The sequence below is a fragment of the Pithys albifrons genome, chromosome 21 (assembly GCF_047495875.1).
Source record: "Pithys albifrons albifrons isolate INPA30051 chromosome 21, PitAlb_v1, whole genome shotgun sequence".
NCBI classification, from domain to species: Eukaryota; Metazoa; Chordata; class Aves; order Passeriformes; family Thamnophilidae; genus Pithys; species Pithys albifrons.
The window spans coordinates 1,721,378-1,740,466 of NC_092478.1; the positions used below are offsets into that span (position 1 = coordinate 1,721,378).

At 50.0% G+C, this 19,089-nt stretch overlaps 2 protein-coding genes across 4 annotated transcripts in view; one reads left to right on the plus strand and one right to left on the minus strand.

Moving 5' to 3' along the window:
* NCOR1 (nuclear receptor corepressor 1) overlaps window positions 1-14,852 on the minus strand; it is a 60,970-nt gene extending 46,118 nt beyond the window's left edge. For 2 of the 3 annotated variants that reach the window (XM_071574955.1, XM_071574953.1), the window contains exons 1-2: window positions 14,741-14,852; window positions 1,269-1,446 (exon numbers count right to left, since the gene is read on the minus strand). In XM_071574955.1, the coding sequence (XP_071431056.1) occupies window positions 1,269-1,376 (108 nt within the window). In that variant the 5' untranslated portion in view covers window positions 1,377-1,446; window positions 14,741-14,852. The remainder of the gene's footprint in view (window positions 1-1,268; window positions 1,447-14,740) is intronic. The other variant, XM_071574954.1, reaches the window with a different exon arrangement.
* Window positions 14,853-16,379: 1,527 nt separating this feature from the next.
* The window catches only part of PIGL (phosphatidylinositol glycan anchor biosynthesis class L), a 54,643-nt gene continuing 51,933 nt past the window's right edge, over window positions 16,380-19,089 (plus strand). Inside the window, exon 1 of the mRNA XM_071574956.1 lies at window positions 16,380-17,107. Within this exon, the coding sequence (XP_071431057.1) occupies window positions 16,885-17,107 (223 nt within the window). The 5' untranslated portion in view covers window positions 16,380-16,884. The remainder of the gene's footprint in view (window positions 17,108-19,089) is intronic.

A 19,089-nucleotide genomic window follows, 5' to 3' on the forward strand; every position in this document is an offset into this window, starting at 1 on the left:
GATTTAGCTTTTATAAATTATCTAAAAATAAATATAAAGCCAAAAAGCTCCAATTCTCAAATTTCCTTTTGAAAACATTTAAGTAGAACAAAACATTGAAAGTATTTGCAGCAGGAGGAGAATTTCATTAAAATAAGGGAAACCTGAACTGTTGTAAAGTCAACAGCTGGTCCTCCCCAGCCCACCATGACACAGAGCACAGGATGGGAGAATAAATGCTCAGCAGAAATGACAAAGTGGGATACCCTTAGAAATCCATTGCTGCCACTCTGGCCAGCAGAACAGCTGGGAGCACCAGTACAGCTACTTCAGAAAAAAAAAATCAGTGCAACACAAGTTTTTACACATTCTTCACCTTGCACACAATTTTGACAAGTACCACATTTACTTACAGAGAATCTAGCCCAATACTGCATGAAAAGTTTATGAAAACAACCCCTATTGAATGTATTCAAGCCATGAGAGAGCAACAATAAAACCAGGGAGTTTGTATTAATTTGCTGTGATGAAGATACTGAATTAAAAAACTCAGTATTCTGTCAAAAAAAGTAAAAAAGCAGACACATATCTAATATTGAAGAAGCAAAATGCAGTGTTTAGGGGAAAAAGGAGGGCAAAGCAAACCAAATCACCTCTCAGTTATTTCTCTAAGAGCCCTGGCAGCAGTTCTCCCCAGCAGGGCATATTGGTCATGGAATCTTAGAATGGATTGGGTTGGAAAAGCCCTCCGAGATCCTCAAGTCCAACCCTTGATCCAACCCCACTGTGATCACCAGCCCAGGGCATTTCATGTGGTCACAGTGGGGTTGGATCAAGATGTGATGGATTCTCACTCAGTGCCACATCCATAGAATGGATTGGGATGGAAAAGACCTCCGAGATCATCAAGTCCAACCCTTGGTCCAACTCCAGTCCCTTTACCAGATCATGGCACTCAGTGCCACAGCCAAGCTCAGCTTAGAAACCTCCAGGGATGTGGAATCCACCCCCTCTCTGGGCAGCCCATTCCAATCCCTGAGCACTCTCTCTGCAAAGAATTTTTTTCTGCTCTCCAACTTCAATTTCCCCTGGCAGAGTTTGAGCCCCCTTGTCCTATTGCTGAGTGCCTGGGACCAACCCCACCTGGCCAGAACTTCCCTTCAGGTAGTTAAGTGCCACCCTGCTGTTTTCCAACACGAAGGACTTGTATTAGGTTAGTTTAAACCCACCAACAGTGTCCCTTGGGCCAGCAGAGCCCTGCTCCCCCCGTGGCTGAGCCCCGGGCTCACCTGCTGGTGCCGGGCGCTGGGGAAGGTGTACTGCACCGAGTGCGGGGGGTACCGGCTCTGCTCCGCGCTGAAGCCTCCCTGGTTCGGAGCGTAGCCTGAACTTGACATTATCAGCGAAGGAGTCTTCACAAAGCTGCGAGATCAGGACCGGCAAGCAATCATGTTTCTAGGAAACCGCCTAAAGGAAAAAAGATCACTGATAAGCACTGAAGTACCAGATGTACTCCCAATACGTTACAGCCATAGTCACCTAAGCAAAACAACCATTACCAGTAAAAGCTTTTTCCTGATGTATTTATTTAATAGGTTACTCTAGTCTGAAACATGTTAACGGGTCTTAAATGGGCTCAAAATGAGGCATGTCAGCATTGTCTACACAAAGATTTCAGGATTATATTGTCGGAATACATCGTTTTACCAGTTAGTAGTTGAATTAGGAGGATTTTAAAAGAAAAGTAGGTCACTTTAAATAAGTGTTGAGAGGTTATAATAGCCTACAGTTGGGCTCTTCATTTACAGTAAATTTCTTTAGCACAACATGAAGTTCACTTTCGTTTCTTCTGGAGAGTTTTTGGATTCTATCAACAGTTTCTTACTTTCAGGTTCAGGTGGTCTTAGGGCTGCTTCCCTCGGTGTCACCCGGGGCTCATTAAGCCACACTGGATTAGTCAGGCCCTACACATCATTAACATCCAAGAGCAGCTCGACTGAAGTTCTTGGTGCCCAGGCAATTACAAAGCAGAAAACCAGCTCTGCTTCAGCTGCCAGCACAGTTTGTCTCATATAGGATGTCAGAAACTGAATATCCTATGAAGGCTCCAAACAACCCTGCTTAGCTGACAACCAATGACTACTTTGCCTCTATGGCATTGTCCAGCTGCAGATGAGCAAACACTGAACTACAAACTGATTGGGGAAGACTTAAAATGCTGCAAAAATCCAGACAGGTTCATTGTGAAAGTCAGAGCATGCCTGAGGCTGGGTGTAATTTCAGCTGCTGAAGACCCAACCACATTGAATAAACCCTGCACCCCTCCCAGTGCTTTGAGCACGTAAATTATGGCTCTGAGCAAAAAGTGGGACATAAATATATTTTAAACAGAAAATATTTCTCTCTGACAGCTCAAAGGATGTAATCAGACCTGGAGCAAACTTTCAACCTCTTGTCCAGACCCAGCAGATCCACCAGACCTGCTGACCCCTGCCTCAATGGCTGTGTTTCAAAGCACTTTCATCTGCAGCCTCTCACAAATATCACCTGTAAAATTACACTTCTGAACTGCATTTTCCATGAGCAGTCAATAGACAAAATCAGCTTAGGAAAGGATCAGACACAGCAAGCTATACATACATATCTTAAAATATACCTGACATACTTTATCATTCCTGTTCTGGTTGGGTTTTTTTCCCCCCTAATTCTCCATCAAACAAATCTTTACACACTGGACTATGAGCATAATGAGGCAATTTGGATTTAACTCTTAAAAAGAAAAAATCAAACTCAAACCAACAGTTCCTCTGTTAAAGCAATACTACAGATCAATAGCTGTGTGCTTTATAGTAGCTATACATCTGTTACACTACCTATAACTCATACCCAAGTGACAAGTTCTCACAGAATTCCTCCCCATTAACATTTATTATGCTCCATAATTCACACTGCATTTGTTGCAGTACAGCTTTCCCTACTCTGTGATGGTCTGATGGGCCCGAATCATCATGTGCTTCCCATTTAATCAAGGAGCAGCATCACAAAGCCAGTGGGTTTGGCTCACACACATGGTGAGAGCTGCAAGCTACCCCTGAACACTCCAAGGGACTCCTGAGGCCCAGGGACAGCAAAAACAAAACCTTGGATTTGTCTTTCCTACATGTACTTCCACAGAAATTACAACTCCAGCACACAGCTGTCAGCTCAGTAAAATATTTACTGGTGTGATCACTGTCCTGTCACAGGCTGGTGAACACTCACCATTAACTGAACAACTGGCTCCATGGCACAGAGATGCTCAAGGAATTTAAGGTTATCAAAGCACAAATCTTAGTTTGATGGACCCCAACCCAGGCTCCCTCACCAGCTTCACGTGCAGTTTTCATAAACAGATTCAAGGTGACTAACTGGACTTTATATATATATATATATTTAATATATATAGTTTATATATATGCATATCCACACATACATACACATAAATATATTAATATTACTTCTGCTACACCTCCAAAGCTTTAGTGAGGAATAAGGACAGTAATGCTGGCTCTGAGCAGAGCTGCCCCAGCCCACTGTGCTGTGCCTCACTGCCCAGTAACAGCCATGTAGGGAGCACACCCCAGTGTTTTTCCCACAAACTCTCTGGCCCTCTTCCTTAGTGGCTTCCAAGACACAGCATGTGGCTTAGAGATATCCTGAGTCAGAGCTTTTCTGTTTAAGATTCCTTAACGGAGGCAGATGGGATCAGGAGAGCAGCCACTTGAACATCACACCCAAATATAGGCCAACTCCTGCCTGACTCCAGGTCCTTTCTAGTTTCTCTCAGTCAAGTTACACCTGCTCCTTATTTTCTCAATATTCAGTCAAACCCAAAAGTTGATCATTAACTCAAGTGCTGAAAGTTCAATCCACACTCACTTTCTATGATGCTATAAAGGCTGTTTCTCCATTCACAAGAACTGAAGTGTACACAGTGCTGGATTTGTGTTACAACTGATCATCTTGAAATCTTCATTGACACAGAAACTTCCACACCAACTGCTGTGAGAAATCCTGCCTGTGTCTCCAGGTTCTGTGCTGGAGGTGGAGGGATGAGGGAGAGGGGGGTGTGGAGCACAAGCAGGAACTTCATCCATCCAACAATGTCAACTTAAACCTCCTCCTAACCTACAAGTTTTACATAACACACAGGAAAACACTGAGCCTAATGACCCTCCTGCTGAGAACTCCAAGTGTGATCACAGCCAAACCACCATAATATAATTTTTTTAAAAAGGGAAACAAAGAAAAGTTGCCAACAGAGGAAGGTAACAAGCAGCACTAGAGATTATAGTCATGGCCAGTGTGAGAGGTGAGAAATGCAGAGAAAAAAAAGAAAACATGAAGTTATCAATGGTGGGGGTGTATTCCTCCTCCCAAGGGAACTGGCCCAAAGCAGCAGAGATAAGGGGGTAACAGGAGAGGAAAACACGTGACCACACACAGGCAATTACAGGGTGTGAAGGGAACTAGAACAGGTCCTGTGCAGGACCTCACTTCTTTCAAGACAAAATCAGCTGTAGCACAACATGTAAAATGACACTGAGGTACAATATTCCCTCCCTCTAAGCCTCCTTTTCCTGTTACAGGCACATCCACGTGCCTGCACACTCTCCTGGTTTGACCTCCCTACATGCCCCTGCAGTCCCCCCTTTATCTCCCAGGCTCCTACAGCCTTGTTTATCCTCTCTGCTAGACTGGGGGAGAGGGGGGAAGTTTTTGTTGTATCTGCCAATAGAATTACCACCAATATTCTGCTCATGTCTCCCTGTCCTACTACCTTAATTCTGCAACTGTGGATGTAAGTACTTGACTTCAACTCTTATTTCTCTGCAGGCAACCTCATGACCTGTCATGTAAAAGCATCTGTCTCTCTTCAGCATCTGCTCACATGTCTGCAGCAGACACAGATTATTCTTCATCAATCCACTGCCTGGTCAGTGAGGGCAATGCCAGCTTCCTGCTGGAGCCTGTCCAGGTTCCATACATCCCATACACCCCCATTCTGTTTGAACACAGCCAGCCTTTAGCACAGAACTGTAACAGTGTGTGCAGACTGTAAACAGCCTCATCCGGGCTTCCCTCCCGGCTGGATCCTTTCATTAGTCGTGACAAACCTCATCTTGCTCTGCCCAAATCCAGCCCAAATCCAACCAGAATCTTCCTTTCCAGTTCCCTCACTATTTATTAACTCTCTCTGCCTCTCTGATCCTTGCACAGGTTCCCTCTGGCTGCTCACCTTCATTTCCAGCACCCCTGACAAATTACAACACGAGAAATCAGCTTCCAACTCTGCTCAGTCAACGACAGCAAGGTCCTATTTTTCAGACAAGTATTTTTATTCCTTTTCATGTTATTCTGCAAATTTCAGAGGTTTCTCACATAAACATTTACAAGAGCTGGTACTGATCTGGCATTCTGCCTTACATATCTCACAAAGATAAAGATGGGTCATGAACACCTTCACACAGCTGCCAGCCAGGCTGGCACAGTGTCTGTCTCCACAAATACTGACAATTTGAAGGGGCAGAAAGAAAATAATTCTTGTTTTGCACTTCAGAACTCAGACATTGTGCTCTAATGTCCCATTTCACTCACGTTCCCCACACTCGGTGGTAAAACATGTAAGAGATGGGGAAACCCAGAAGCATCAAATGGATAATATTAAAAAGAAAATAAAAACTCCAGGACGAGTAGGAGCAAAGAATTAAAAATAAACATCAAAGTCTGAAGATACCTAGCTGAGAAAAAGCAGTGACAAGAGTAACAGTTTGAGGAACTGTGAAGAGATACTTGGCCTTGTGTTACTTTGAGCTTCTCGGGCAAGGAAATGATTTAACAACGTTTATTTCCAAAGGTATGAGGATACTTCTCTCTTTGGCAAGCTCAAACTGCTGAGCAGATCCAGCTCAGAATTCCCCTTAAGAGCTACTGTTCACACTTACATTTACCATATGCAGAGAATTTTGAGTAAGTTAGAAATAATTTGGAACTGGATGTTATAATGGCAACAATCACAGCATAATTTCAGCTTGATCTCCAGAACTCAAAAGGCTTCAGAAAGAAGCAGAAGTACCTCCTCTCTTCAGCAGACACGTGGGCAAATGAGTCACAGAAAGGTTAAGAAATCTGTCAAAGACTCCCCAGGAAACAACGTCGGAATCAGAAATAAGGCTCAAGTCTTGCAGCACTCTGAGGAGGCAACAGCCAGTGCTGCCCAAGGAAAGCTGCTCCTCACTGGGAAAAACACGGCAGGTTAAAAACTGGACCTATTTTTAGCAGGCCAGTTCCCCCAAAGTGTCCAACACGTGGCCAGGCAGCTCCTGCGGCCGCCGAGGGCAGGGGGGCTGACCGGGCAAGGAGGGCACTGACCCCTCGGGGTGTGCAGGGCCCGGCACCAACAGCCCGGCCCTTCCACTGACCCCTCGGGGTGTGCAGAGCCCGGCACAGCCCCGCACCAACAGCCCGGCCCTTCCACTGACCCCTCGGGGTGTGCAGAGACCCGGCTGCAACACCCCCGGCCCTTCCACTGACCCCTCGGGGTGTGCAGGGCCCGGCACCAACAGCCCGGCCCTTCCACTGACCCCTCGGGCTGTGCAGGGCCCGGCACCAACAGCCCGGCCCTTCCACTGACCTCTCGGGGTGTGCAGAGACCCGGCTGCAACACCCCCGGCCCTTCCACTGACCCCTCGGGGTGTGCAGAGACCCGGCTGCAACACCCCCGGCCCTTCCACTGACCCCTTGGGGTGTGCAGGGCCCGGCACCAACAGCCCGACCCTTCCACTGACCCCTCGGGGTGTGCAGAGACCCGGCTGCAACACCCCCGACCCTTCCACTGACCCCTCGGGGTGTGCAGGGCCCTGGCACCAACAGCCCGGCCCTTCCACTGACCCCTCGGGGTGTGCAGGGCCCGGCACGGCCCCGGCACCAACAGCCCGGCCCTTCCACTGACCCCTCGGGGTGTGCAGAGACCCGGCTGCAACACCCCCGGCCCTTCCACTGACCCCCATGGATAAATCACCACCCTCATGGGCAGCCTCGGCTTCTCTTCACTTATCCAAAACAAGCCGCTACTTTTGCATTCAGAGTAATTTTCGTGCCATCTTGAAGTACTTAACCAACACTTGCTAATTAAAGTTCCCATCCTTCTGGGAATTTTCCTCCTCTTTTTTGAGCAAACTAAGTGTGATATAAAGAGTGCAAGGAATGAGATTGTATCTAAACCGAGTTGGGGGATTTTGTTTATAAATCAACAGCTTTAGTAAACTGAGCTCTGATGTACCAAACCTGTGGCAGAGCAAGGAAGGCTCTGCCTTATGCAGGGGATCTACAACGAAGCACAGAATTAATTCAGAGATATTTATTCAAAATTTACTCTGGTGAGAAAATGAGGAGTGAAGGGAGTGTTTCAGCAGAGGTTAGAAAGGCTTTATCCAAAGCATGATAACAATACTTGTGAATAATTATGTCTGTGATTTCCCTTCATAAAAAGATAATTAAACTACCTCATGGAAAACAACCAAACCAGCTCATATTTAAGGACCAACCCTATTAAACCATAGTGAGTAGATTTCATTACAGACCTGTGTCTGTTCCTTCAAGACACAAAACTTCAACAACACAAAATTACAAGTCCAGAGTCACTTAAGTAAAACCCTTCAGTGCATGGCTAGATTTGCAAACAAACCTTCCCAGTAGTTTTACCAGATAATCATTAATCTGTTAAACACTCAAGGAAAAACATCAATTCTGTATCCTGGGGATATGCCACACACAAGCAAACAGTGACAGATTTCTAAAAATAGCTCAGTGGGTCCAACTTCCACATAAGAAGTTATTTATTCAAACTAATAGACATTGTACAAGGCTAAGTATCACTTACCATCTATAATGAATGAAACAAAGAACATATTTCTCCAACTTGAGAACAACTAACTACTGAATTTTCCATGCCAATTCCACGTGTGCAAATGCCTTTTCTTCTCCTGTGACAGGCATTTCAAACACACCACAAATTCCTAAGAACTTTCATCTCACACAGTTGCACTCCCTCTACTCACAAGGTTAGTGATGTAAAAATTGCTATTTCTATCCCTGCTAGAAATACAATTTAAGTTACATCTACAAGGCTGTTTTACTACCAACACTGAACAAGTCTATAATTAACATAATATACATGAAGCCATAAATACAGCAATAGGAGCATCTAAAAAAATTAAGAAGAGCTCAAACATTTGAATGTGCCCCTTTTCACACCTGACATTTCCAGTAATGTACAATATAATCTGGTTTCTGACCATCCACAGCATTACCTCACAATGCTCCCCAGTGTCTGACAAGCTCCACGTGACATGGAAACATGACAAACTTCAACTCAGCCAATTACAGACGTGACAGAAGTGAAGGAGCTTTACAGCTGTCAACTCAAGATGTCACATTTATACTCAGAAGACTTACCCATATCCATCCAAAGAGCCAAAAAATTAAAATAACATTTTATACTTCATATTTTAATAGGAAAAGAATTCCCATTAACCAACTACCAGCTCCTTAAAGTACTTAAGTAACAGCTTGTGGAACACTAAATATCAAGTAAGTATTAAAGAGTCATTCAAACCAATTTTTGTCATGGTTCCCAAAGTGAATATTGGCCATACTTATATATGTAATTTATAACCAAACTGTTGCCAGATCTCAGGATCACGTTGTTATGTTTCATCTTTAAGTAACAGATTCTCTCTCTCTCTCCTGTGAGGTAGCTACAAATTCCAATACAATTTGTGCTCTACCAAAATGGGGTCCATCAAATTCAGTGACTCTCCAGGAAACTCTATTTTAATCCCTCCTGTAATTTATGATCTCAAAGAAGAGTCATTAACACATGATGATATCAAGACTCAGGCTATTCACTACACAAACTTTGCTGCATTAGATGGGGGAACATGACAGGAAAAGCTGAGCTCACACTGACATTTTAGGAAGTTTCTGATCAGCTCCCCACCTGCCTCACCCAGAAAAGAGGGTGCTGAGCATTTCCAGCCAGAGCAGGTGTTGGGATACGGAATCCCTGGGGGAGGGAAGCTCTGGGGTTCATGGAGGAGCAGCCCCTCTGCTGCCAAGAAGCCCACCCAGCTCCTGCTGCCAGGGAGGGCCACAATAACACCCAAACCAGCCAAAGAGGGAGGAGGAAATGCTCCATTCAGAAATGCAAATTCAGGATGTAGACATTTCCTCGACTAAAAATACCACCAAGAGATGACTTAAACCCAAGGAGGGTACAAACCTTACAAGGTTTTCTGTTTTTAAAATATATCACAGAAACACAGATAGTTTAATTCCTGCAGACACTCAGAACATACTCTGGTTTTCCAGGGAACACCAGATTTCCTTGTTGTCCCAATATGGCAAATAGCACAGTTAATGTGCACCAAAAAAAAATCATTAATCAAAGAAACCAAACCTCCAACATTGACTGGTCAAAGCAAACCCTACGAAGTCCAGGCATTTCACAGTAAGGCCTCTCACTGCCAAGGGGAGACAGGTTTTCCCAAGGTACCTCCAGCAGTTCCCAGATCACAGGTCGCTGCCTCACCCCTTTGAAGGGCCCTGTCCCTGCCACAGGGGGATCCAACTGGTTATGAAACAACTGGAGCACCCTCAGAACTGTCCAGGGAAACAGAAACCCATGCAGGGACCCTCCATCTGCAGCAGGCAAGAGGCTCAGGAGGTGCTCCACAAACCACAGGGACAAGGACTGGAACAACTTCCCTCAGCATCTCATCCTCACTCACGAGTCCCTGTCCAACAACTCACTGAGGTTCACTCCAGTTCACCTTTTTTCTCCCATTTCATCTATGACTTAGAAATAACCAGGATATCTCAAACTCCACATATATCACACATTGGGCATGAAACACTCTCTCAAACCAAAAATTTTTCTGGTCCTTTTTGGACTGAAAGCAGGCACATCAAAACCAGCTCCTACACATGAATTTATTCCTCTACTGTTAATCCACCTGCAGGTAAAACTGCTTCTGACACCATCTAACATGCAAGAAATTGTGTGGTCATTTTAAGTTTCCAGCCTCTTCTTGTAGTTCACTGATTATCAAAAGCATCTCTGTAGTGGCAGCTTTTAAAAACAGCTTTGGTTTGGGAAAGGAAATACAATTTGTTTAATCCATACTGACTAAATCCACAGCTCCCCAAACTGATGCACTGTAGGAGGAAACACATTCTACAAAGGAAGGGTCAAGCTAACCAAGTATCAGCCTCATAATTCTCCTCACCTGACAGGGTTCAGATAAAATCAAGTCCAGACATAACTAAAAATACAATAAAGTTAAAATAACATTTTTAACTGCATCCAAGCAATGCCTTGTCCATTCTGACACTGCACAGAAAGGCAGCAGGGCCCTCTGGAAACCACCTTTACTGTTCCCACAGTTGGGATTGAGATGTTCTGCTTCTCACAGAATGCAACCAGATCTAGAAATGTAACTCCAACTGGGACTAACACAGAAAAAGGCACAGAATGGGAGAGATCTTGAACCACAGATGGTGTAAGGGATCCTTCAGATCTGGAGTGAAGAAAACCAACCCAGGACTCCAAGGTTTTAGATATGTCTCCATCTGATCTTTGGGAACACAGTGAAACCTCAGCCCCTACACAAATAATGTCTCTAATGGAACAGGTAACTGACCACGTTTATTACAGTGGGTTTGGGAATAACATTCCAAGAAAGGTAAAGCAGAGTTACACCAATTGTTTGGCAGAATTCCCACCTTCCAGACACCCCTTCTCTGTCAACCCAGTATTTCAGACAGCATAAAAACAGAACACAAGTTGAAAAATATGAACCTGAGACAAAACTCTCCAGTGTACATGCAATTTTTTTGATTTAAATTAGTTTAAATTAATTCATCTTCCTTTTTCTTTTTCCAAAATACTATTAATGAGGTGAAAAGTGCAGCTCAGCTGTAACAATATACCTGTCTAGTTTGCTGAACAGCACTTGAACTTGTCATGAACTTACATGTGCTTAACTCTGTACCATTGACAAACAAGACAGGAATCTGATTTATATTCACATTGTCAGACACGTTCCTTGAAACCTGCCTGCATTTGAATCCATCCAGGAGAGCATTTGCCTTCCAAACAGCCCCAGGTTCTGCCCAGGAACCCCAGCTGAGGTTTATGTGGAGTGTGTGGCAGAGAATGCTGGGGCTGGGGCTGTTTCCAGCACTGGGTGGGCCAAGAGTCCTGTGACATCAGGAGGATGTGAATTACCCAAATGCTCCTTCCCTGCTGCACAGCACAAGGCACAAGGGGAGGCATGAAAACAAACATCATATTAGTTTAAGCATATCTTATACTTAAGCTCATCTTTGTTCATTTATAGGTGTTCTTTCCCTCACATCCTTAGGACTGTATTTTCATTTTCAGTTTTACCCACGAGCAGTCACTCAACAGACACAGAATTTTTTAGTTTTGCTCAACAGTTTCTCCAGGTAATTTGCCTGCATAAAAAATTAACCTCTAAATTTTCTCCTGCTGCAAGTCAGGATTTTTCAGAAGTGGCTGATGCATCCAACACAGTATCTTAATTTTGCAATAACCTTTGCAATCATAAGCAGGTGAAGTCACTGACTTCAAAACCACACAGACCAACATCTTCCTTGAGCCTGAAGAAAAAACTGCCTATCCAATCCCTCTGGGAGAGGCAACATTAGGAGTGGTTTGGCTGTGGAGCTGTGCAAGGACACAGGAATCTCAGGATATTGGGAAGAAACAGCTCCAAGTGTGCTGAGCCCTGGCTGAGCTGAGCCCAGCAGGCCCAGGCTGGGCAGGGATCCCACAGCCCAGAAGGGAAAGGGAACCTCACAAAACATCATTACTAGATGGAGGAGGGTTGAGGGAGAGAGAAACTGAAATGGAAGATCCATTCAGCAGTTCCTGTCTATTTGCATAATTTAGAAATAGCACCAAGTAAATGTTTACAGAGAGTGGTCCTGCACAGGTCCCAGTTTTAATCTGGGCCAGTTACAGTCAGGAGGGAACGTGACACATCCAGTTAAGAGCCCAACATCCAAAACAGTGATTCAGATTTGACTAAAAAACATAAAGGACTTGAAGAGTTCAAGCCTGGCATCCAGGAAACGTTTGTTTGCATTATGAAACCACTGTCTGGTTAGCAGTCTGTTCTCAAGATTGTTCTGTGTTGCACTGCACCTGCCTGAGGAACAGATCCCTCCCAGCTTCCACAGCTGCTGAGATCTGCAGTGGGAGCAGCTCCACACACACAACTCCAAACAGCAGTTTCAATCCTGCAAGAAAACCTTCATTCAAATCATTCTGCAGGCAAGTAGAAAGGAAGAGGAATAAGACACTTCACCAAAACTGGCTGAGAGCCCTGAATGAGTAAATTAAATGCCAATAGTAAGATCATAATACAGAAAAAAATATTGTTCAGAAGATGATTTTCAGTTGCCTTCATGCATTTAAGAGTAGCTGAAGCAGAGGCAGCTTCCCTTCCCTGTGATATCCCTCATTCATTCTGTAACTGAGAAATGAATAAGTCTGAAGATGCAGCTCAAGAGGCACAAGAACTGTCGAAGGGACTCAAGGGGAAACCAAAATGAGCTTCAGGGTCTGTCCCTACTTTCACCACAGTTTTTGAGGGTATTTTGTAGATCCTTTTTGATCACAATGAAAAATCTGCCTGCCCAGAAGGAGCAACTAAAGTGAGCAGTTGTAGAAGTCAAAGTGTATTTAAAATAAAACAGCAGCAGGACAATGGAGAAAAGCAAATATATCCTGATGTGGTGCACATAATTTCAGTCTGTGGAGTCACTTTTAATTGATTCATGCAATGATTAACAAGCTAGAGAGAAGTAACACTTGTGGAAGCAAGCACTTGGGACATCTCTCCACATGTTAAAAAATGCACATGATAACTCTTAAAAAGCAGATTCCAACATGCTGCTCTTTCCCATGTTTCAGCAGTGACCCATATCAGAGTGTATTTCAAACAGGCAGATTATACTGCACATGAAGCACAACAGAACTTTTTCCCTCAGCAGCCTATACAATATCACAGATTAAATCAACACCAAGAAAAGAATTAACCCTGCTCTGACAAAAAGGGTCACTGCAGTTGGCTTGTTTCCTCTGAACTTCTGAATCCTTGGGACAGGCATCAAGGTCTTTCATCCCACAACACGAGACTCCAGACTGCAGCTAACTGGAGATCCACCCCGAATGTTACAGCCTTCCTTTTCAAATGTCAAGGTTGTTTAGTTAATCAGGAATAACAACATCGGCCAGAATAGAATTCCAGTGCAAAACTGCAACAGATCAGCACAGTCCTGGTGTGCAGTGACAACACTGTGTCCACTTACTCAGGCACTTCACTGTGCCCATGGTCATCCCACTTACCACAACAGTAATGGGGGTTTTTTATAACAGCAATACTTTTTTCCCTCTCAAACCATATTGTGTAGGATAAAAATCCCCATCTGAGCTCCAGCAGTTCATATTCATAGTGCCATTCTTAAAATTAATACACGATACAAGAATGCTGCCACAAACCCTTCAGAACTCCCCATCCCCACTGTAATAAGCACCAATATCCACAGTCATGAAAAGGTAACACACTTGTCCAGACCATATCTGTGAAACATGAAGAAGCAGGTTTTGGACAACAACAGATTGTTCAGCCTCTCTACTCACTCGCTTGAGCCGAACACTGACAGCCACCCATCCCCCCGGACCCTCGTCTAACTGCAGCCAACCCGACACCCACAGGGTAGTTAAGTACAGAAAATCAGCAAGTTCTTTACCATCGAGTCAGAATAGTTCTAGCAAAAAGCCACCTCCGTTGTGCCCTGCAGCAGCCCGGAGGTGACAGAGGCCGGGCATGTTTACAGGTCCCATATGAATAAATCAGCGTCAGCATCAGCAGCAACTCCCCAGCTCTGGCAGCGGCCGCGATGCTGCCCCGGCACATCCCCGGGACCCACCGCGCTGCTGGGGCCGATTTAGAAGAACTGACCCTTTCTTTATGTTTGGGAGTTTTTATTTATTTTTTTTTAACTCGCACTTCTGCTCCCCTCAGCGCAAGGATGCGCAGCTCGCACAGCGCTGCTCTGGGATCTGCCCCGCAACTTCCCCGCGGGGCCAGCGCGCCCTGCCCTGCCCCTGCCCCTGCCCCTGCCCCTGCCCCGGTCCTGCCCCTGCCCCTGCCCTGCCCCTGCCCCTGCCCTGCCCCTGCCCCTGCCCCTGCCCCTGCCCCTGCCCCTGCCCCTGCCCCGGTCCTGGTCCAGTCCAGCCCCTGCCCCTACTCCTGCCTCTGCCCCTGCCCTGGTCCAGTCCTGTCCCTGCCCTGTCCCGGTCCCGCTCCCGCTCCCGCTCCTGCCCTGTCCTGGTCCTGGTCAAGCCCCTGCCCCTGCCCCGGTCCAGCCCCTGCCCCTGCCCCGTCGGGGCCTCCCCGCGCCCCCCGGCCCGGTCCGCGCCCCCCGGGCCTCCCCCGCGGCCGCAGCGGCCTCCCCCGGCGACCACAGGGCTCAGTCCCCGTGAGGGGGGAGGAGGACGGGATGGCCGGGCCCCCGCCTCTTCCCCCTCCTCCTCTTTCTCCTCCTCTTCCCGCTGCCGCCGCCGCCCGCAGCGGAGGGGCCGTGCCCGCCGCCCCCCGCGCCGCCCGGCCGGGCCCCCCGCGCTTACCGAGGCGCGGCCCGGGCGGCGGTGCCGGCGGTGCCGGGGGGGCGGTGCGGGCGCGTCTCAGCTCACCCTCAGCGCCGCCGCCGCCGCCATCTTGCCTCCCCTCCCCCGGCGCGGCCGCCCCGCCCCTCCCGCCGGGTCCTGGCAGGCACCGAACAAGCCGCGGCTCCGCCGCCCGGGGCCCCTCACCGGCCGCGCCGCCTCGCCCTTTCCTCCCGCCGTGCCGCTCAGTGGCGGTACGCGGGCGGGGCGGCCCGCGGGGAGTGGCCGGGGAGCGCGGCGGGGACAGCACGCGGTGCTATGGCCCTTCCAGGACCGCGGGCCGGGGCGGCGGGGCGGGGCCCGCGCGCGGAGGGGCCGGGGGGGCGCGGCCGCCATGAGGGAGCGGAGCAGGGACGGGGCCCGCAGCGCTCACGGGGCTCGGTACCGGCCGGCAGCGGGGTCCGCAGTGCCCAGCCATGCCCATGGGGCTCGGTACCGCCCCGGAGCGGGGCCCGCAGCGCTCACAGGGCTCGGTACCGGCCGGCAACGGGGTTCGCAACCCCCACGGGGCTCGGTACCGGCCAGCAGCGGGCCCGGGCCGTGGCTCTGCCCGTCATCGCGGCCTCGGCAGCCCATCCCGGGCTCGGAGCATCGCCCGGAGCCCGCCCGGAGCCGCCGCAGCCTCCCGCGCTGTCCCTGAGGTCGCGCCCCTGCTCTGGCGACGAATGACTTCCGAAACATGTGAGAGAGGTTTAAATCTCATTAAATGTGCGTTTATTCCTCCCCCTCTGTGAGCAGAGTGTAACTCGTTCCCTGCATCCCCGGCAAGGAGTTCCAAACTGCACCGTGTCCCACCTGTGACTCAGGGTGTGCCAAACTCACAAATCTCTAACCAAGTTTACTGTGGGGAAAAAATAGCCCACTGGGCAAGATTAAAGTGTCTCTTTGTCACAAATTGCATTAAATATGAGAAGTGCCCACACAATTATTTATTCAGACTTAATAAAGCAGTCGCTCACTGATTGAAACAAGATCACTCACAAAACACGTGGGTTTTAAGGATTATTTTCTTCCAGTGGTTAAAGGGCCACGCGAAGTTGACCAGACCCATCTCCAGGCTGATGTTTGCAGTCTCTAATCCCAACACAGGCCAGGGACTTCCTCTGTTCACTTCGAAGTTAAAGGTGTCCAAATGAGAATCAGTGACAAGTCACACACCTGCTGGGGGCTGAGCTGCTCCTCAGACACTGAGCTCCCCTGAATGGTTTTCACCATTTATTTCACCCTTGTTTCACCCAGCTCTCACACTGCACCATTGCTCCAGACACTTGTGTTCCATACTGCCTGTTTGTCTGGAAAAGCAACGTTCCCAAGCCATCCTGCACCCGATTGCCTCTTTCATGTTTATTTTAACGCTTCCTGTTTCCTTTTCCAGTGCTTGACTTCACTTCTAAGCCCCATCCAGGCGGTTTTTCCCTGGCAGACACACCCGGGATAGCCGGCAGAGCAGCAGACACAGAACGAGTCTGAGGATCAGCCCCTCCTGTCCTGCTGTAGCGCTTCCCGTTAACCCACGGCTCATCCAGAGCGGCTCAGCGCAGGGATGGAGGCACCACGCGCTGGAACCTCAACTTCTGTCACTCTGAGTCACTTTGAACGTACAGCAGGGGCAGGGCCGTGACGCCCTTCCCCGCCGCCCTCCCCACGGGAACGGCCCCCGTTCCACAGCCCGGCCAGCTCCGGGTCCTGCTCCTCCGGGCGGCCCTGGAGCGGGGAAACCGGGCCCGTTCTTCGGGCAGTCCTGGAGCCGCATCCCGGGACACGTTTCCCGGGCAGCGCTGGAGCCGCATCCCGGGACACGTTTCCTGGGCAGCGCTGGAGCCGCATCCCGGGACACGTTTCCTGGGCAGCGCTGGAGCCGCATCCCGGGACACGTTTCCCGAGCAGCCGTGGAGCGGCACACCGGGATCCGAATCCCGGGAAGCTCTGAAGCCGCACATGCAGGGCGCGTTCGCCGTGCTCGCCCCGCCGGGCCCCGTTTCCCATTCCCGCTCCCGCGGCCGCGCAGTCCCGCCCCGGGGCGGGCCGGAGGGAGGGCGGGTCCCTTCCCTGCCCCGGAACATCCGTGCCGTGGCTGCCGTTCCGTTCCGTGCCGCGCGGTCGCCATGGCAGCGGCGCTGTGGCTGCTCGCGGGGCTGGTGCTGCTGCTCGCGGGCGCGCGCCGCCTGCGCCGGGGGCGCGCGCGATGGGGGCCCCGCGCGGCCCCGCGTGGCGGGCGCGCGCTCGTGCTGACGGCGCACCCCGATGACGAGGCGCTGTTCTTCGGGCCGGCCCTGCTCGGGCTGCGCCGCGCCGGGGCCGTGCCCGCCCTGCTGTGCTGCTCCGCAGGTGAGCGGGGCCGGGGCCGGGGCCGTGCCCGCCCTGCTGTGCTGCTCCGCAGGTGAGCGGGGCCGGGGCCGGGGCCGTGCCCGCCCTGCTGTGCTGCTCCGCAGGTGAGCGGGGCCGGGGCCGGGGCCGTGCCCGCCCTGCTGTGCTGCTCCGCAGGTGAGCGGGGCCGGGGCCGGGGCCGTGCCCGCCCTGCTGTGCTGCTCCGCAGGTGAGCGGGGCCGGGGCCGGGGCCGTGCCCGCCCTGCTGTGCTGCTCCGCAGGTGAGCGGGGCCGGGGCCGGGGCCGGGGCCGTGCCCGCCCTGCTGTGCCGCTCCGCAGGTGAGCGGGGCCGGGGCCGGGGCCGTGCCCGCCCTGCTGTGCTGCTCCGCAGGTGAGCGGGGCCGGGGCCGGGGCCGTGCCCGCCCTGCTGTGCCGCTCCGCAGGTGAGCGGGGCCGGGGCCGGGGCCGGGGCCGCGCCCGCCGCGGGATGGAAGGGCCCCGGTGCGGGGACACTGAGGAGGCACCGAGCGCCTGCCCCGCCCCGCCCCGCCCCTCGCCGCCTTTGGCCTTTGACAGAGCACGTGGTGACAGGGCGAGAGGGAAAGGGTGCACATGAGTGACAGTAGGGTTAGATTAGAGATGGAGAATAAATCCTGCCCTGTGAGGGTGGTGAGCCCCTGGCACAGGTGCCCAGAGAAGCTGTGGCTGCCCCATCCCTGGAAGTGTCCAAGGCCAGGTTGGACAGGGCTTGGAGTGACCTGGGCTGGTGGAAGGTGTCCCTGCCCATGGCAGAGGATGGCACTGGGTGATCTTCAAGGACCCTTCCAGCCCAAACCACTCTATGATTCTTCATCCTTCCCTCTTCCATCCATGATCATTACCAAAGACAAGAGGACACAGTTTAAAGCTGTGCCAGGGAAGGTTTAGGTCGGACATTAGAAGGAATTTCTTCACAGAAGGAGTGATTAGATATTAGAATGGGCTGCCCAGTGAGGTGGTGGAGTCACCATCCCCAGAGGCATTTAAGGAAGGACGAGTGCTCTGGTCTAGTTGACAAGGTGGTGGTTGATAAAGGATTGGACTCGATGGTTTCTGGAGTCTTTTCCAGCCCGATTGATTCTGTGATTCTGTGAATGGCCTGAAGCTGTGCCAGGGGAGGTTTAGCTTGGATGTTAGGAAAAGACTCTTCCCCAAGGGGGTGATTGGGCACTGTGACTTTCTGCAGAGTACCATGGCAGAGGGGTCAGAACGAGATGATCTCAAAGGGCCCTTCCAACCCAAACCATTCCATGATTTTAGTTCCAGCTGTACCAAAATGCCCCTCAATATCTGCAACCTGCACCACTGAGGCACCTTCAGACTGTGCAAGTGTCAGAGGGCTGTAAAAGCTGCTGTCCAGCACAGCCTTTTGGCACCTCCTTGTAGTTCTGTCATCTTGAGGACTCGCGTGGGTGTTCCAGGTCTAATATCGCGATACATTCGCGGTAATGATCTAAGAATAGCCATTGCATAACAATCGAGTCGTGAACAATGGGCCGGAAGGGCGCGCAGGGCCGGGTTGTCCATCGGGTGACCTGGAGGCAGCACCGACCGGCTCCGTTCGCTGCAGACAAACGTTTGTTCTGCGGAACGTCCGGGGAGGTGTCTCAGCCTGTGCACTCTCTGTCAGAGCTGCATGAGCTTCCCTCCAAATTGCTTTTTCCTGAGTCATTGGTGTAATTTAAGCTAGTTTGTTTATTTTTTTCCTGTCTGCCAGGAACATGGAAATCTCAGTATCCCTTTGTAGCAACCTCTTACATATTTTAAGATTGTTATCTTCCTTTTCTGCCTTTCCCTTTCCAGAATAAACAACCTGATTTCTTGCACTATCTTTTCTCATAGATCATGTTTTCCAAACCTGTGATCATTCTTGATGCTCTCCTTTGGAGTCTTCCAGTTGGTTCACATCTTTTTTTGAGGGGCAGTGATCAAAAACTGGAAGCAGCACTCTCTGCTGAGGCCTT